Raw genomic sequence first — 19,703 nt, forward strand, 5'->3', positions numbered from 1 at the left:
TCAGTTCAATAATGAAATATATATCCCGTTTGAATAATATCCAAATATTAATTAAGGCATATTTTTTTATATTATATGTATCATTTATGATAATTTTTAACTTAATTTAAAAAATCAATTGATTTGACATTTAATTTTTTTTTAAAATATCGATAGGGACAAAGTTCAAGAGCTGAGAGAATATTGGCTCGTATGCTTGTTATTTGACACTTCAATTTACCTCGCTGATTATCATGTAACGAGTCTTATGTCATAGTTTTGCCATGCGACAAACATTGGACAGAATACATCCCCAAGCTTCTATCTCCTGTTTGTTTAAATTATAATACGTATTTTATTTTAAATAATTTAATCAAAAAATAAACGTAATTTGACATTTAAATGGTTCGACAAATATAGATAAAAACTAAGTTCATGAGCTTTAGATTGTTGTGGTGTAACTTTTACCTTTTATGTCACAATTGGATTAAGCTAGAATTGATTTTTTAGTCGTAGCTACGACAAAAATCGGACTATACTTTTGTAATATTTTCTCAGTCTATGAAACATAATATTACGACATTTTTTCCCTTTATCAATTCTTTTGGAATTATAAATGTAATTGTTCGTTAGCACTCATCTCTTTCCTTATATCACATCTCCACTAAATAATGTCACTAGTGATTCGAAATCACAAATTGGAATATGCCGGTGCAAAGCGCGGGTCGAGTAATTAGCTAAATTTTAAGCTTTGAATCGATAATTTAACATATTTGACCTTCATAGCTTGCCCATATAAATTACCCTAGTCAACGATTTGTGTGGCCGGAAATGAAAACTAGCTCGAATACATTAAAAGTATGATGAAAACATTCGCGTAAATTGAAATTCAATTCACGTGACCAAAATTAAATGCGGATAAGTAATTAAAAGACAATGGTCGGTTGGTGGCTGGAGAGAATCAGCTGCAATCAATGAAATATGCTCATTCTCGATTTGATTCCTAATCCCACGTCTGGTTTTAAAGTAGAAGAATTAATGTCTTTATAGTATCAATTATGAAACTTAGGTAATAGATATTATTAGCGAAAATTACCAATATAGTCCTAAACCTATTGCAATTGTGTCAATTCAGTCCTCAACCTTTTACATTTGTGCCAATTCAGTTAATCAAGCTAATGCTGACGTGGCAATTTTTAGATATTTTTCAAATTTTTATTTTATTTTTTTTTCACTTTTTTTTTACTCCCTTTCGGGCGAGTTCAAGCCTTGCCAGCAATAGTGAAGATGAGCTTTCACCATGCGTAGGCGAGGCTCGAACTCATCGGCCCTTGCCTCTAGCCAATCACGGGTTCCAAAGACTGGCTAGAGGTTGAAGATGAATGGAGGAAGAAAAAAAAAAGAAAGGAAAAGAAAAGAAAGAGAAAAGAAAAGAAAAGGAAAAATAAAAAAAATTTAAAAATTGCCATGTCAACCCAAAATTGGCCGAATGAACTGAATTTGCGCAATTGCAATAGGTTTAGGACTGTTTTGATAATATTCCCGATATTATTATATTTTATAATCATGTCTAAGTAAGGGAGGAAGTAATTACGATACGAACAGAAATATCATACTTTTGCTTTGCAGACTTTGAAAACTTAAATAGTAAACTCAAAGTTTATTTTTTTTTTACCAATAACATGAAAAGACAACTAATTTTGAACTTCATCAAAGTCACAATAATAGTAATAACGACGACAATAGATAGATAGATGGTTTATCGCGGTAAAGTTATAGTGAAAATTGAGATTTATAGTACTAGCTTTTGGTGGTTTGTCATCTTCTTTTTGGACATGTATATGATACATCCTACTTATTCCAAGACCAAAGCATCAATGCAATCCATTTCTCAGCCAAACTCAGCTAAATACAATCTGCCGCAGTTGCATCGTGCAAAGAACCTTTGCTTCAACTTCTGATACAGCTTCTTTTAGGGTTTTTTCTGTTGCGTTTTTCGATGACGATACGGCGACATATGTCCAAAACCAGGTTTTCTGAATTTCGACATTAACTTGCGATCGTCCAAAACCCTTCTGCATCTAACGTTCAACGACTTTGTCAGGGGTCAGATGGCTCGGTTGGTACAGTGGCGACTTTTGATATCGGATAGCACGATGCATGGCTGACGCAGGGTCTCGTGTCTCAAGACATTCCGTTGTCCCAGGCACGGAAGGGACGCACTCTTCTTAACATAGCATACAGCACTATATGATATGGTGAAGGACAATAAAATAGCTACATCCAACTTGGCCAAACGGTACATAAACAAATAGCTTATCCGAGGCTGAATTTGGATCGTCCGGGCCAAAACGGGGCAAGGCATTTATGAACCCACCTGAGCTCAGCGCATTTGATCGAGGCGTTGGGGGATTTTCAGGTCAAGAACTACACGTCGCCCGTCCGAAACCCACCGGTCCCGCGCGCAAACGGTTACGAGTCAAGACCTCCTGCACAGGTTAAAGGCCCGAACTTACGCGGTTTATGGGACTTGTGATAGGGTGCTTCGCGAGCGTCCAGGGAGTCGGCCCCTCACGCTCATGCCTCGAGATTAAAATAGAGTATATTACAACAGACGGTTGGTCAGTAAGCTGAGACTCCCAACGAACTTTCTCCAGGGTTACACACAGAAGTCAAGCAAAGCCGTCTTGGAGATGGCAATGAAGGGTCTTGTTCATTTGTTTGCTTGTGTTGCTCTCACTTCTGAGGGCAGTAGCTAGAAAAATCTAGTTGCAGAAAGGCCTTCTGGTGCGATGTAGCTTTTGTTGTCCTGGTGGGTGCTCTCATTTGATTTAATTAGTGGGCCACGTTGGAGGACAGACATCTTGGTTTTCTTAAGATAATCACTGTGGTGCACGCAAATTGACCGGATGTGCTGGTTCCGATGCTTTTTGGGAGGCTAACTTCAATGGGACGAGACTTTTTAGTTAGCTCCACGCTTTTTGTCTTAGCTAACTTTCCTTCTCCAAGACCGCTTTGTGTAACAAACATTTGGATGAACTTGCAAAGAAAACATTGAAGCTTTCGAGATCTGTTTTATCTTTAGATTAATCTCGGGAGAAGCACAGAATCAGTACCTAACATCTTCGAACTTAACATTTGAGTCCTTATCGTACTGTGTTGATAAGACGAGTTTTTAATGTAAATCAAGTTCTATGCGCGTCGTCGGTGTCTCTCACGTGACCTTTTATAATGTCAAGTAGCCGCCGCCGTAGAGCCGCGTAGGATATCGGGTATCGTGACTCCACATATGGCAAGCTTAGGATTTGATCGCATCTTTTTATAAAACATCGAGAACTCAATTGACCGAAATACATGGTTAAGGACTCAATCGACCAACGGGACACAACGTTAAGAACCAATCTTATACTAACCTTGCTTAATCTACATTCTGAACGTTCATGAGAGAGACTGTAATAGGAAAGAATTGCAGTTTCGAGCCAAACATAAATGAAATGTAATGAATCCTTAATTCCACATGTTTCTGTACGGAAAAAGACAAGGCATGATCACACGAAGGATGCTACGAAATGATATGCGGTACTTAATAGGAATGATTTTGGCCCCCATGAAGGAAACTTGAGGAATAGCTGCCTCGTTTTCTCACATCCTCTCGATCTTGTAGTGATCGAACCTTTTGATTTCTTATGATGTAATAGACATAATAATTGTAACGGATACAGAAGGACGCATATACGGAGCTACGCGGAATACGAACTCGCGGAATACGTTTCATCTTAGCGTGCCTCAACGCATTAATTGTTTTCTGAGAGATCATGAGAATGTCGAGCGCAAGTAAAAGTGAAAGTAAGTTGGAGTGGTACACACAGGGAAGAACTTGCTAGTGAAACGATGTTGGGACGAGCCCGCGTGATGGCCTTCATCAGATTCATCATATTGTTTTTGGTACATTCTGGTCAAGTAGTCATTAGACCCGTCTAACAGGTGGATTGGGTCGGATCGGGTCGTAAACAGTTTGACCCAAATTAACTCATTTAACCCATTTTTATGTAATACAAATCCAATGACCCAACCTATACCTGATCTACCCATATTATTAAAACACTTTTATATTTAACTCAATTTAGGAAAGTTCATACCCAAATCAAGATGAGAGTGTAGAGTGCGCGAGTGCGAGATTGAGTGAGGGCGTGAGAGAATGAAGAGAGAGTCATGGAGTTGGGTTAGGCATAAATAAGTTGTAGAACCATTTAACACTCATATTATTTTAGGCTTTACCATTCTAAACCTGTCTATAAGTTATTTACCGAATATATTTAACTCAAATAACAACTCAGCCCATTAAAAATGGGTTGAGAAATAGATTTATGACCAATTTTGACAGGTGTAATAATCATGTTGGTATTTGTTTGTTCATACCATGGTTTAACTCTTGATGCCTGCAAAAAAATAAATATTATATATATATATATATTAAAGAAACTTCAAAAGAGGGTTCAACTCGGAAACCAAACTGAACTAACGGTTCCAATTTTTTTTTACCGGATCCACCAATCTCATGTGAATTTCTCTCAACTTTTCAACAAAACCCAAGATTGGATTCTAATCAAGCTTGAAGATGATAAGCGTCTCTAGTTCTCATCAGACAAAGATCGATCGAGTGTTTCCAGACAATTTTCGTCACGGGACACTTTAAATTTAAACTAAATTCCTCGATTCCAGCGGCATTATCACATGATAAGCATCGAGCATTACTTGAGAAATTACTTTCTGTAGCTTATCAAGAGTTTAACAATCTGCTACAAATAGTTAACATAAACACTTCCCCCTCTCCCCCCTCCAAAAAAAAAAAAGGTTAATACCACGAAAAACCTTAAATTAGTACACGTATAATAAATTTACCCCAAATTAATTTTTTGACCACCAAAAACCCTAAACTAGCATACATGTAACAATTTTATCCTCAATTAGTTTCTGTTAAATTTTACTGTCAAAATTCTAAGTTTGATGACACGTGACAGTTGACGGATATTTCAGTTTGGAGTTTTACACTCCGTTTGGCACAGTTGTATTAGTTTGTTGTTTTTTACTGGTTTTAATCCAATTTAACGGATGATAAAATTGTTATAAATGTACCAGTTTGGGATTTTTGATAGTCAAAAAATTAGTTTTGGGTAAATTTGTCACAGGCGTATCAGTTTAGGGTTTTTTATGGTAAAAAAATTAGTTTTTAGGTAAATTTATCACAGACATATAAATTTAGGATTTTTCGTGGTATTAATCCAGAAAAAAAATACCCAACCTTTCAAACGTTACGCAAAGAAAAGAGCCCAACATATCACCCTATGGTAAAAATATAAATATACGTAACCTTTCATAAATCCCAAAAAAAGCCCAACAATTTACCAATCGAACAAAAATTGACATGCCTTGCGATTTCCGTTCGTTGCCGCCGTTGAATCCCGACGTACACAATGAGCCACATTGACCAACACAAAACACTCCACCTTTTTCGGACTCTAACTTTCTATTATCAAAATTTATTTAGAATCTTTATTACCAAATTTTTTGCATTTGGTAAAAAAAAAAGGGAAAAAGACACAAACAGTCCCTGAACTTTGGCTCAATATGCAGTTTAATTCTCGAACTTTTAATTTGTTCAATGTGGTCCCTAGAATTTTGTTACATGTTCAATTTAGTCCCTGAACTATATGAAAATGTTCAGGGACCACATTGAACATTGGGCTAAAATTTCAGGGACCACATTGAATATTAGGCTAAAGTTCAGGGACTGCATTAATTGCACATTGGGCTAAAGTTCATGGACTATTTGTGTCATTATCTCTAAAAAAAAAATCATGTCGTTTTTTTTTTATCGTGATTAACGTGTTCATTCTGCACTTCAACACGGTGAGCTACGTAGGACGAGGCATACCGCGATCAGACGGCGAGAGTGGTCAAAATCAGCAACCGGTGTCGTTTCTACCTCATGGGTGAAACGCCGTGAATCACGACTCCGATTATTAGTAACTTAAAAGCCGGAAAGAACCTTTTCAACGACCCGGGGGCTCTTCGTAAAAAGGTGCCCCGGGAACACTAGTTAAGTTAAACAAGAGAGCCGCCGGGGGTGGTAATTGGTGAAATCACGTCAGCACGACACGTCGCAAGACTTCACAACCGATTGTCCTCTACGCATGGATCATTGCAAACTTCCAGTTGAAGTATTGGCCGTCTTCCCTTCAGAGTGTCTCCGGGGTCCCACGATGTTGGTTTATTTCATCCACCTAATTTTGAGCATAAAACAATTATAACTAGAGAACTTATTTTATTGATAAAAACGATGAGGGGATAGCGGACTGACTACCATGATTTTTATTCGTTAAAAAAAAAATGATACCATCTAATATACATAGAAAAAATCATCCAAAAAGTCCTAAATCTATTGCCTTTTTGTCAATGCAGTCATAGATATTTTAATTTTTCCAATTGAGTCCTAAACCTTTGCACGCTTTTGAATTGAATCAATCCGGCCAATTTTAGACGGAAATCACTTACGATGATAATTTTAATAATATTTTAATATGTTTTCGAATTTTTAAATCTTTTATGTTCTTTTTCTTTCTTTCTTTTTCTTCTTTTTCTTCCAAGCTACCAAGGGCCGCCGGCCCTCCCCCAATGGGCGACGAGGATCATTGGCCCTCGCCAGAATTGGTAGAAAGAAAAGGAAGAAAGTAAAAAATTATAATAATATTTTAATATGTTTTCGAATTTTTAAATCTTTTATGTTCTTTTTCTTTCTTTCTTTTTCTTCCAAGCCTGCCAAGGCCGCCGGCCCTCCCCCAATGGCCGACGAGGATCATTGGCCCTCGCCAGAATTGGTAGAAAGAAAAGGAAGAAAGTAAAAAAGGTTTAGGACTCAATTGGCAAAATTAAAAAGTTTATGACTGAATTGACAAAAGTGTAATAAGTTGATGACATTTTGGACAATTTTTCCCGCTTTATATATATTGTGCGAAATTTTCACGAGATCTTCCCAACCCTTATTCAATAAATAGTCTCTACATAGGCTGTACTCTTTAACTCGTAAGCCTCAATTCTCATATAACTGTAGTGTTCTATTTCTATATTGCAATGCAAATGATACATTTGGCAACAAATCAAGCTTGAACACGATAAGGATCCAAACAATTGCTTGAATCCATCGGTACATATCACACGATAAGCATCGAGTATTACCCATTAAGAAACTAATTCCGTAGCCTATCAAGGGTTTACAATCTGCTACAAATAATTAGCCACGTAAAACTTCCCAAAAAGGCCCACAAAACCATTCAAATGTTACCAAAAGAAAGCCCAACCTATCACCCGTGGATTAAAATAGCATGACCTTTCGAATGTCTTAGAAAAAGCCCAACATTTTACCAATTGGACAAAAATTGACACCCATTTCAATTTCAGCCCATTCGCCACTCGCCGTCCTACGTGACTCGTCATCATTTTTAAACTATACCTTCTATTACCAAATTTAAATTAGAATCTTTGTTGACAAATTTCTTGTGTTTTATACCCAAAATAACATTTTCTATCGCAATGAAAGTGTTCATTGTGCACGTCAACACAGTAAGCTACGTAAGACGATGCTTACAGTGATCTAACGGCGATAATGGTCGAAGTTTGTGATAGGTGTCATCTTGGTCTTATGGGTGAAAGGTTGCGTTTTTCCTGAGGACATTTGAAAGATCATGTTATTTTTTTCCGATGTGCAAAAGGGTTGGTTTTTTAAGAATTTTGGTTGGATAAGATGGGATAAGAAATGTGGAGGGATTTACCATATCATATATCTTGTATGGATAGATAACCTACACTAGAATTAAATAAAAAAATAGAAAACAATTTTAGTGCGTAGACAGCATGACCACCACCTCTGGTGGTTGTTGTTTCCAATACTTGATCCTGTGAGGTTTAGAGCTTATAAAACATCATATGAGATCTTCTTCGACACTTATTCGATAAGTACTTCCTACGTAGGCCGTACACTAACTCGAAATTCAATGCTTTCTATCACACTATACTGTCGTTGGGTTCGAAACAGCCGTCGAACTTTTTGAAATGATCCACCGTTAGTATTTTCAATCAAGTCCCGTGATAAAAATGTCAAAAATTGAATATCGGAATGTTGAACTGGACAAAAAGTGTTTAACTTATTTGGGAGGCGTTTTCGAACCAAATAAATAGAACGTGTCCAATTTTGAACAACGAAAATAAAGAAGCAGAGAGAGAGAGATCGGTGTTGTTAAATGGACAGGCCGTTGGCTAATCATGCCTTTCTGTCAAGACACGCAGCGAAATAAGCCAATCATAATGAGTGATTGGCGATAGTTTAAGCGCCACGAAAAATGGCAAAAATATTATACGGGGGCAATATGATTGGTCGTTCACACCAAATTAGCCGCGTGATTGATCACGTCTCCTGTCGAGGATTAATCGGATGGGGTGGGGAATGTACAAGTAGATTTCGTGAAAAAAAAATGACTCGTATATTTCAATGCAAAATTCATTTATCAGAATCTCAGCAAGAAAACAAAAATTGTTGATTAAAAGTCAATAAATATGTTGGGAATCCCGAAAAATACGAAAAAAGAGAACCCGGTAAAAGTTGGACCGAAATTCCGAAAAAGCCCCCCTCTCTGTTCTCTCTACCCTGACATCCTCGCTTCCTCTTCAGGCGACACTCCACGACTCCCCACTTCCCCCACTCCGACCGCCGCCGCACGATCGGAGCAAGAACGGCGCTGCGACTGGTAAGCCTCTCTCTCTCTCTCTCTCTCTCTCTCTCTCTCTGTGTGAAAGACCCGGATCAGGTTTTGTGGATCTGAAGTTCGTAACAACGTAATTTGCTTCGAATCTCCCCGAAACACGAGCCTTGAAAAGTGAATTTGGTTGTGTTGTTTCGCTTCTCTTGAATCGAAAGAGCAAGAAGTGCTCCTCGTCCCCTTTTGAGACATGGACCCTTTATTATGCTGCTGGGCTGCCTCGAGAAATGCTGAATGTGATGATGATCCCGCCAAGGCCCTTGATTGAAGTATAGCTTAACATGGAGAGATGGAACACAAAGGAGTCACTTCCGGTTTTGTAGTATCAGTTCCAGCGCCGGGGGCCGGAGGAGGGGGAGACGGCGGCGGGGAACCCTGCCGGCCACCGCCCAGTTCATGCCCTCCCGGAAGTTGGGAGCCGCTGGAAACGGCGGTGCGAGGCGGAGTGGGAGGAGCCGCCCCTGTCCATGGACCCTTCAAGCGAGAGAAAGGGGTGCCGGCGTCGGATAGAGACTGAGCAGGAGGACGATTTATACAACTCTGGTGAGATTTTGGCGTTGAGGCACCGGCACCGGCACCAGCACTGACCCGACCCTACCCGACCCATCTCTTGGGGTAAATGCTAAATAGGGTCTTGGGTAGGGGCGGGGCGGGTCAAGTGCGACCCTCTACGTTTTGGGTTGGGTCGGGTATCAGGAAAGCCCGACCCAATCTGACCCATTGACACCCCAAGTTGCTTGCTTGAATCTGAGACCCAATTCTGAAAATGGGTGGTGCTTGTTTTTTTAACTTTTTTACTTACTTTGATGTGGGGGCAGTGATGGCAACGGTTAGGAATTTGAAAATCAAGACGGGCACTTGCAAGCGCGTCGTTAAGGAGCTGCATTCTTATGAGAAGGAGGTCGAGAGAGAAGCCGCGAAGACGGCGGAGATGAAGGAGAAAGGGGCTGACCCCTATGACCTTAAGCAACAGGTATTCGAAACGATTTACTCGTGTTCTCTGAACTGTGGTTTTTTTATAACGATTTGTGGTTGTCGTGGCTGTCTCTTTGGTCTTTGTTGAGAATGTGACTTTTTTGAGATTTAATATGAATTCCGTAAATTGGCGGTATGTAGTACATGGAAGCACATTGTGTAGCATGCTTATTGAGCTTTGACGTAAATGTGCTCCAATAGACTGGTGAGGTGGTGACCTAAATATTTATCATTCAAGATGTTGATATGATGAATTATGATCAGCCTTGATCATGGTCAGAAGTTTCTACCACAATGGATTGGTATGTGTATAGAGTTATTAACTTCTGTTCCTGAACGTTTTCTGAACCATTGACTTTAGCTGAAAGTTTTGATTTTCATGGTGTCATGTATTAGTGGAGATGTACATTTGTGACTAGTAAATCTGTAATGCTCAAGATTGTCTACTCGGGGTTACACGTTCTCATTCTTCATGGCTCATCCATGAAAAAGGATGTTTTCTCTGTAGTTGAATGTTGCTGCTAGCATGCCCATGGTTCAGCATTTGGAAAAAACAGGCTGCTCCCCCACGTAGTCTCTTTCAGTTCTCTATAAAGAAATTTCACAAAAAGAGTTCCCTCAGGCTTTTCCAAATATATAGTTGACGCTTGATATATAGCGTGGTTGATTTGGTCGTGTCGTCAACTTCTCCTTTATCATGTCATATGCAGCATGAAGCTCCTGTTTGAGTTTTGAGATTTGATGCAGTGGGTTTCAATTTTGTGAATTTTCACTGGGTTTACAGCAATCCTGTCATCTAATCAAGGATGTGAACTGAAAACTTGATTTTAGCCAAAGAGCCTAGAAAGCTATAGGATTTTAGTTCAAAGTCTACAGTGCTGATTGGCTGAGGCATGTTTGTTGGGGCTCTATCTGTGGATTTGGTGATTACAACCTCTAATTAAAATCTATAAGCATTAGGGTGTTCTCTTTCTGTTTGGAAATAAGTATTTTCACCAGCAATGTAAGAAATGCAACTTATTGGAACAAATTCTATTATCAATCGCTAAACTCTCATTCTTTGCTCTTAAATCGGTAATCACATTGCTAGAAGACAGCCCCGTGCTTGTTAGAAATGTGTTAATTAAATTTTTATACCTGATTTTATATTAAATATCTAAATACTAAACTTTTTGAACAGTTAGAACACATAATTCTATAAAATGATTGTACGTTTTAAGTTTACCTGGCCTCTTTGGCAGCCTCATTTACCAACTTGGTTAAATTGTAGCGTACTTGGGCTTCCTTTGAGGTGAACTATTTGAGATACGGTAGAATCACAAGAATAAGGTAGTTCTTCCCCATGAGTTATGGCTTGATGTCCCATTGTAGTGGTCCAAGAATGAACTTCAAACTTTGAGATGATAGTTTTGTCCAGATGCCATAGAGCCAAAATATTAGCAGTAATGGCTGTCCCTGCCAAACGAGTCATTTATAATGGTTGAGACCTTTTTTTGTGATCAATGTAATTGGCACTGCACTTTTACTGAATTTTGTTGGTATTATGTTGGCTACAGATTATTAAACACTATAGAACGTGAAACCTGGTATATTCAAGTTTTCAGAATGTTCACAAATCTTCACTTAGTCACAAGCCCTTGTTACTTGGCTCAGTCACTATGAAACAGCTTTAGTAAGATTTGAGGCTGGCCATGTTTTTCCCTCAATGATTCTTCAGTCTCTTAAACAACCAAAATTATTCAGAAGGAAACACACAGTTTTTCCTCTCTTGTGGTGTAATTTAGGAGATTCATGACAGCAATAGAGTGTATGGAAAAGATTTTTCATCATGATTAAGATCTCAGGAATGTTGTGGATATTTTTTCTTTTTCGTTTCTGAATCACCCTGTTGTCATTCTGCTGGTCTTTATCTTCCTTAAACGTGCTTCGTTATCACCTTGTCTTCTTCTCTTTTTGGATTCGGACTGCAATAGCAAGAGATCAGCAAGAAAAATTGTTCCATCTGCACAAACATCTTTTGCATTACTCTTTGGTCAAGAATCATGACTAGTGCAGCTTTTATTATATGTTCGTTATTCAAGCAGAAAACAACAAATGCAGCCTAAAACAATCAACTGAGCCATAGTAGAATGAGATACTGACAGATGAAATCTAAAATTGAAAATTCAGATCATGACATGGCCAACCTAGCATTTGTAATTTCCCCAGTCGCAGATGGAATCTGAGGCAATAAGCAAAGTTTACTAGAGTAGTTAACTACCATTTGAAACATTAACTTTGAAAATACACAAGTATCCCTGCGTGCTTGAGTTCAACATAAATTTTTCTAGTTTCTCAAGGATTCGTAACGGCATCCTCGAGTTCAACTAAAATTCTTCTAGTTTCTCAATGATTTCTAATGGCTCTAATACTTAAGTTCACATCTTATTTCTCGTTATAATACTTAAAGGAGCTTAAAAAACATTTAATGTACATAAAAATGCCATATAACCAAAAGCTTGAGAGAATATGAGAGGCGGGCATATCACTATGCCTAAATGTGTGACTGTTACCAAGTCCAGCTATATGATTATAGTGCTACCAGGTTATCAGTTCGTTAAATTCGGTTAAATATTTTCAGGCAATCACCGTAAGAATCATGGGGCTGGTCCATAATTGGCAGTACAGAGCTTCCATCTGAATTTTTGTATTCACCTGGTAGACAGAAACTGTGTATCCTTTCCTGCTTCGACTGGAGAAAAAAGGATCTATCCTCCTGCCTTTGAAGTGTGCTAGAAATGAAATATAGAAAAAAAGATTCAATTTTTCTGCTCTTAGATGGGATGATAGTTAAAGTGCTGGATGTGTATGTTCAGACTGAAAAAATTATTTGGAGGCATCTGACTGATGTCCCGTTGAGCCTGAGTAATAAGCTCTATATGTACCTGTGTTTTGTTCATACTGTGGTAGTGCCCAATGTTTAATCTATCATCTCCAATTTCATCCTCCCTTGTAGGAAAATGTACTTGCTGAATCAAGGATGATGATTCCAGACTGTCGCAAGCGCTTGGAGGCTTCACTAGCTGATTTAAAAGCCACTTTGGTATGGTATCATTTTTTTCCTTAGTTCTGAATCACATATCTCTCAGCTGGCGCACAGTATCCCAGTCCACTGAACAATACGTTCAATTTCAGGCGGAACTGGAGGAGTCAAATCAGAAGGAAGGCGTTGAAATTGAGGAAGCTCGAAGCACTATAGCAGATGTTGAACGCTTTTTCGAGAGCACTGAGGCTTAGCAACTGATGGAAGCAATGCACTCTAGTTACATAAAGCAGTAATTTTTATGGAACATGGTATTTGTCCACTTAATTCTGGAACTTGTACCCTCCACTACTTTACTGGGTTTTCAGACAGTAGGTTTTTCATGTGAGATCTAGGCTGGTATTTGCCGTGCACACCTCTTGGGGTTGAGAGCTTTACTTCTGCTGCGTGCTCTGTGGTTCCAAGTTATGCACTAGTTTGCTTATATGAGTTCTTACGGCACATATGAGATTGGATCAGAATCAGATGTGACTGCTGAATGAAATCTGTGATTTTGTTATGTTGGCTTTTGAACTCAAATCTCTGCAATGGATCAACCGAAATCTTGATTCTTTCTCTGAAAAACAATGGGGGGAATCTTTGTGCTTGAATTCATAATATTTGTGCTTCATTCAGGTAATGACTGTTATCCTGAATAGCAGTGCCCAGCCTTTAATCGTAAATGATCTTCTCTATTGATGCATTAACGAGCTTGAGCGTGTGCTCTTCTGGACAAATGATCTTTGGTAATTTTTGCAGAAATCATTAAAGGTAATGGGCCAAGTAGGCTGCAAGATGGCGATGTTGAATGAAAACGGGTAATTTGTTTGACAAGCCACTTGAACGGAAATTTACGGCATCTGGTTTTTTTAGTTTTGAGATTTTTGAAGCATGGAAAATGAGGGAAAAAGTTGAGCAGAATGCTCAACATACTGGATATACTAGTTTGGCTTTCCTTGACTGGAGACTCCTACCAGTCCTTTTCTCTGAATTTGGAATAAGCTACCGGTCAGAGTCTCAAAGGAATTAGTTCTTCGTTTGAGCAAGCGTTTGTTTTTTCTAGAGAATGGTACGATTTTCATTATCATGTCTCTTGGTTGCAGCCGAAACTAAAATGGGAAACACGTCATGTGCGATGAATTGTCGGAAAATAAACACGCCCGTTGACTTCGCTGTCCATCCTCTGCTTTTTTCAGTCAATTGATAAGTCTTGAACCGAAGTCCAAAGTTTGGCAAGGCTGGTCTAAAATCCGTTGAACAGACATGCACTTGATTCGTCTTGAGATAAGTCTTCAGCTGGAGTTGTCTTGAGCAAGGCCGCTTGCCGCGCACTAATTGAAGACTGTCCACCGTTCCTTCTTCCTTGGTCTTAGGAAAATGTCAATGCACAGACCACTTAGGTAGTTTATCAGTGAGAACCCGACTTACCCTGTTTGGTGAAACTGAAGATTAAGTGCTGAATATTTTAGTTTCAAGTGCTAATGATCTTTAAGTGCTGAAAACAAGAATAAGAAGTCAGTTGATGACAGTTGAAGATAGAGAGCTGAATATCATTAATCTCTTGCCAAGCACAGGAAATATGCCATTATCGCTTGATTTTCATCGATATATTTAGCAAGATTGGCAATTGCCTAAAGTTATATATCTATTGTACGAATTAAGTAATTTCTTTCTTGCTTATCAATCCCGTCAACAAGTTTATGTCATTGAGTGCTAAGGTTCTGTCCATCATCATCATCATCATCATTGAAGTACAAGGGAAATGTTCAAAATAGCCAGGCCAGTCAGGGGAAACCATTCCAAGTTTCTACATCATGTTAAAGCATAGTCTAAACAAAGTAGAAACATCTCGATGATGTGAAGATGCCAAAGATCACCCTCTAAAGCTCAGTCCTGACTCCTTACTCCCCAATTAGAAAATACACAGAGTGACATTGCTGAAATCCCATTAGTTCACATTTGCCACTGGCTTTGTTGGCAGCGATAGTTCCGTTCGGCCCCATGAAACACTATAAGCGACTCGTATTCAAGTTTCGAAAAGCAAGAAATTATTATGTACATCATCATCAGGACAACTGTTAACTAGTCACAAGACACAGCAAAAGAAAAACCGAAGCCAGTCAATGTTTCATCAGTCAAAGCCCTGTTCTCCCCCTACCACGAATGCCGTGTCGGAGACCCTCTCCTGATCTTCCTCCGGAAAGGCCTGCAAGCTTCAATGCTAAGATCGACAGCTGCCGCGAGCGCCATGAAAATGGCTGCATCTTCCACACACGTCACGTGCCGCATTGCCAATTGCACCAACGGCTTGCTGTTCTTTCCTTCCCCTCGAACTTTACAACTCATAACGAACCCCCCAACGACGGGGCTCAGTCCCCCGAAGTCACCACTGCTTCTCGGGCTCGGTATTGGGGTCGGCCCAGATGCTCTCATCTGCCTATCTGTGTCTATGAAAAACTCCCCGCCCTTTTCGGCATTTATGTTGATCTCAGACACAAGAAATTCTGCTCCTTCTTGCCCTTCTGAGAGGAGTCGGAACCGGCAGCAAATAGAGTCTCTCATGCCACGTTCGCGCCATGCTTCTAGCTTTCCCCAGGGCTGCCAGCTCTCGGGCCTACAGAGATCAGGCCGGACGATCAGCCAAGCCCCTGGGTTAGATTTCGCTACCCAGTCACAACCTGATGAGGGCACAAAAGGAGTAGTTATGAAGGCTGCAGCCACAGCTGAGCCGGACAAATCGTGTATCTTCACCTTCCATCCCTTTCTCTCTCTTCTTTCGGGCTCTTGATCAGAACCGTCGACGGCTGACCAGTAAGAGCTCAACGGGTCAACCTGGGGGACCCTATTATTAATGACAGAATTTTCAGGTGGTGTGACACAGCTAAAGCAAAAAGACTCGACCTACATGTCATCAATGAATCAGTGACCCAGGATATGACTCAATTAAGACAAAAATTCACTTATAAAATGCCTCATTTTGTTAGCAGAGAAAAATAAGCTGCTTCTCTACAGATTGATGATTATGAGTGCATTGCCATCATGGATCAATGAATCCACAACTCCACTTCATTCAAGTATATTCTTTCATAATCTCTCCTAAATTTCTTGCACACAAACTTGATTTATCTTGTCAAGCATTAAGAAGGAGAGTATGGTGATGAATTACTTGTCATTAAGGAATTGAAAGATAAACTATGTACTTCATGTCACCTGTCTTGGCTGAACTCGCAACTAAAAATAGGTTGTTTGATGGATCCTTGAAGCTGAACTATTTGAGGGCTCAATCTGGTCACGTCCTCAAACTGGAAGACGTATCTAGGATCGGGATCTAGCTTCACTTTCAAGTGAAGTTCCGCTCCAGGTTTTCCGCTATCCAGCTTACTCTTGCCGATACCTATCCACCCATTGAAAAGTATCACGGGTTTTCCTTCGCCCCACTCAGGACTCACCTCCAACTTAAACGTCCCTAGTTGCTGTCTTTTGTTTCCAACGCCACAGTGGGATCCCTTCCTTCCCGTGAATACGGAAATCTCGAGATGTGCCTGAGAGCTATAGAAACAGCCGGGTGCAGTTAAGGCTTTCAGATCAGATTCTTCGAGATAAAAGCTCGAAGCAATGCTCTGATAATCGGGGGTAGCTTCAGGGGAGGACACCAGGGGGATAGTTAGCGTCTGCGCGGGGAAACCTCGGAGGCGAATCTCGCACAGACATGAAGAAGAGAATGGCTGGATCCCAGATTTGACAGAGTTTAGAGTTGATCCGGGGATCCTCAACCCCAGTGAGCCAATTGATAACCTGATGAAAGCTTGAGGATCCATTACAGGTCACAAAAATTTCTCCATTAGGACGAGAAGCTTGACTCTTAAATGGCTGAAACCTGAGACACAAAAAAGGCCTGATTACAATCAACCAAAGAGCATTAAATGGTTAGAGATGATGGCGCAATTTAGTGGCTTGAATAAATACGGCTTTCTATAAGATACGAAATCTAACAGTAGCTGAAAAGAAAAGAATGGATGATTATCAAATGAATTTATGAAGTGCAAAGAGTTTCTTATATAAGCTGATTTATCATGTAAGTTTATGCCATAAAGTAGCATCCAAGATGTTTTTCCAGACGGCACGGTTTTCCTCACTGACCTCTTGCTCTTGCTGTCTGAGTCTAATAGGGCATTTAATCTTTGGCCAAGAATCAACACAAAGAAGTGACTATTGCTTCTAAAATAAGTAATTTTTCGTCTTAGCATCTTTCTTATCTGTTTGCCGTTCATGCAGAATAACCAACGGATGTAGCCAATAAAATAAACCATGCTACCATGAAATGCTGATGGCTGAGAACTAGAAACAAACTTTCAGACCACGACAAGGCAATTCTATCATTTATAGTTTCCCTAGTGTCAGAGGAAATCAGAGGAAATAAACTATAGCATTCAGCTAACATTTGAAGTAATACATTGAAAATCAGCGAGAATTCCTGCATGCTTGGGTTCAAGATAAATTCCTCTAGTTTCTCAAGGATTCATAACAACTCTTGCACTTAAGTTCACATCGAATCTATGTGATGGCATGCTTATTGGAACTTAAAGAATATTAAATGTACACAAAAGGCTCTATAAAACCAAAAACATCAGTGAAATATATTTTGGTTTCACATTTTCAGGTAATCTTAATAGCCATAACAATCAGGTGGCTGGTCCATAAATGGCACTCACAGAATTTGTATTCTAATCACCTATTAGACAGTCCTAAAGACTATGTACAATTGAAACAATGATTTTGATGACACAGGTAGGTCAATCCACCTCATAAATAACAGCAATTTACGTCAACCAGGAAATAGCAAACTCGACAGAATGTGGGGATTCAGTTCAGTCCAACTTTACTTCAGCATTTTTAGAATTCTCCATGACTATCAATGTTCTGATACCAACTAAAAGAATAGATTCAAAGAAGTTTAAAGGAGATGGGCAACTGGAAGTAAAGCGGTATCATTCATTCAATGAGGACTGAAAGTTAACTTTTCTTTTGGCCAGGATACAAAATAAAATGAATTTACAGGCTGAATGTACACTTATGTACAAAGGAAGATGCTCAAATAAATGCCTGGAAGAATCCAAGGGTAATCCTGATCAAGCACTCAAAGTAAAAGGCTTTAACCACACATACGTTAAGGACCTATTCCACACAAATCAAACATGTACAAACGTGGTTTCTCATCTCTTCCGCAGCTGACACGCATTTTCTGACCCTGATAAACAACAGTTCACCTCGGGACCAAGATATAGAAGAAATGACCATAACCTGGTTTGGTGTCATCATCGGTATGCTTGTGCCCTTACAGACATAGATAACCATTCTCCATATCGTCTGATCATTCACTCCCATTAACAGACGACACGGATACTTATCAGGCACGACGCAATCAGGTCCTAGGCCACATCAAGATGAAGTAAAACAAGCACAAGATGGGGCATATAAAATTTCCAGCGACTTCATTGAAGAAACCCTTTGACATGGAGTAAATCCACCACGACAGCCGTGAAGCTTATGCTTTTTTCCACCGAATGTATGAAAACTTCCCGGTAAAGAAGCTAATTACATATTTTCCTGGCAGGAACAACCAAAGAGAAGCTAATTTTCAAGGCATGAGCCGCACTTTGACCATGGATTTCTACAAAAGTTGCACGAGAAGAAAAGGCCATTCAGTCCTAAACTAGCCGCCTTAGCCAATTGGAGAGTACCAACAGCATACCGAAGCAACACAGCCCACGAATTATATGGTAAATGTAAAACACGCTCCCAAAGTCACAATCAGCACATAATAAGCCTTAAGCCACAATAAAGAGCAACTCAACACAGACAGCAACAAGGAGAAACGGGTAAGAAAAGTCAAGAATCCTCAAACCAAGCAAAATTAAACAAAACTTAAACTCACCCCCCTTGAAGCTCAAGAAAGAGTACCGATCCCACTTCTCATATCTTCAAGAAGTTCTCACAACCAACACCCCAGAGCAGAGACAGAAAAGCTCACGAAGCACGACAATTCCGGACCTGCATGACTCAGCAGCAAAAACCCAATTATGGGTTGGGCTCAGAAACCAGAATCTCTCTCTCTCTCTCTCTCTCTCCCCTCTAAAAAGAGAAAGATGGGTTGAGTTATGATTAGTGGGTATTAGTTGAACGAAACAGATCAACACTGTGCCACGGATCACGAGGAAAAGCCAAACACCCCTCTCTCTCTCTCTCTCTCTCTCTCTCTCTCCTTAGAGAGCAAATAAAATATATGGCTCAACAAGTCGCACACACAAACACACAAACAAACATACATCCATGGGATGGAGGAGGGCGCATGTGTGCCGCCCCCCACATCACATAAAAAAAAACAAAACTAGCTCCCTACCTGAAAAAGAGCAAATGGGCTTTCCCCTCAACCCGGCGCATGTGCATTCAATTCCAAAGACAAGACACAGACAGAGACAGAGAAGGGGAAGAAGCTCAAAGGAAGCTAGAATGGAGATGGGGGGGGGGGGGGGGCTCAGTAGTGGGGACAACAATGGGAAGATTTGAGACGAACACAACCCATCATCATTGGATCAGTAAGTCACTTGGGGGTGAGGGGGTGGTGGTGGTGGTGGTGGGGATTATTATAATGCTAGGATGCTTTGCTTCTTGGGCTGCTGCTGTTTGGGTTTTTTGTGTGTGTGTGATCAAGTTTGTCCTTGTGGGGATGCAATGAGAGAGAGAGAGAGAGAATAAAGAAATGGAGAGAGGAAGGAGGAGGAGGAGGAAGCAAAGGGAAAGAAATGCGAGAGAGGGACAGAGGAGGAAGAGGTCGTGAAGACAGCTGTAACCAACGCTCTCTTCCTCCTCCTTCC

The 19,703-nt window shown here is 39.9% G+C and overlaps 2 protein-coding genes and 1 long non-coding RNA gene across 7 annotated transcripts; 1 reads left to right on the top strand and 2 right to left on the bottom strand.

The window, feature by feature from the left end:
- Nucleotides 1-8,646: 8,646 nt before the first annotated feature.
- LOC115694035 (tubulin-folding cofactor A) lies at nt 8,647-13,348 on the top strand. The gene is made up of 4 exons (XM_030621141.2): nt 8,647-8,780; nt 9,611-9,765; nt 12,763-12,849; nt 12,942-13,348. The coding sequence occupies exons 2-4, from the start codon at nt 9,613-9,615 to the stop codon at nt 13,041-13,043; spliced, it is 342 nt and encodes a 113-aa protein (XP_030477001.1). The 5' UTR covers nt 8,647-8,780; nt 9,611-9,612; the 3' UTR covers nt 13,044-13,348.
- LOC130139876 (uncharacterized) lies at nt 11,576-12,769 on the bottom strand. The gene is made up of 2 exons (XR_008817924.1): nt 12,692-12,769; nt 11,576-11,769 (listed from the first exon to the last, which is right to left on the bottom strand). It is a non-coding gene; the product is annotated as an uncharacterized LOC130139876 (long non-coding RNA).
- Nucleotides 13,349-14,746: 1,398 nt separating the features above from the next.
- Nucleotides 14,747-19,442, bottom strand: LOC115694038 (uncharacterized). Of its 5 annotated transcripts, none has more exons than XM_056317764.1 (4): nt 19,229-19,442; nt 18,790-18,879; nt 16,039-16,705; nt 14,747-15,670 (listed from the first exon to the last, which is right to left on the bottom strand). In XM_056317764.1, the coding sequence occupies exons 3-4, from the start codon at nt 16,644-16,646 to the stop codon at nt 14,983-14,985; spliced, it is 1,296 nt and encodes a 431-aa protein (XP_056173739.1). In that variant the 5' UTR covers nt 16,647-16,705; nt 18,790-18,879; nt 19,229-19,442; the 3' UTR covers nt 14,747-14,982. The 5 variants fall into 5 exon arrangements, with proteins under 5 accessions (XP_056173739.1, XP_056173737.1, XP_056173741.1 ...); XM_056317762.1 differs by having other exon boundaries at nt 18,764-18,879; nt 19,229-19,441; XM_056317766.1 differs by lacking the exon at nt 18,790-18,879.
- Nucleotides 19,443-19,703: the final 261 nt, after the last annotated feature.

This window comes from Syzygium oleosum, unplaced genomic scaffold (assembly GCF_021117445.2).
Source record: "Syzygium oleosum isolate NSW1041296 unplaced genomic scaffold, Sole_v2.1 Sole_v2.14, whole genome shotgun sequence".
Taxonomy (NCBI): Eukaryota; Viridiplantae; Streptophyta; class Magnoliopsida; order Myrtales; family Myrtaceae; genus Syzygium; species Syzygium oleosum.

Excerpts from the sequence above, each read along its gene's own strand:
- LOC115694038 (XM_056317766.1), bottom strand. The coding sequence starts at position 16,646 with ATGGATCCTCAAGCTTTCATCAGGTTATCAATTGGCTCACTGGGGTTG. Across the intron at positions 15,671-16,038 it reads TGCGAGTTCAGCCAAGACAG|GGTCCCCCAGGTTGACCCGT; the intron begins GTGACATGAAGT and ends CATTAATAATAG.
- LOC115694035 (XM_030621141.2), top strand. The coding sequence starts at position 9,613 with ATGGCAACGGTTAGGAATTTGAAAATCAAGACGGGCACTTGCAAGCGC. Across the intron at positions 9,766-12,762 it reads CCTATGACCTTAAGCAACAG|GAAAATGTACTTGCTGAATC; the intron begins GTATTCGAAACG and ends CCTCCCTTGTAG. Across the intron at positions 12,850-12,941 it reads CTGATTTAAAAGCCACTTTG|GCGGAACTGGAGGAGTCAAA; the intron begins GTATGGTATCAT and ends GTTCAATTTCAG.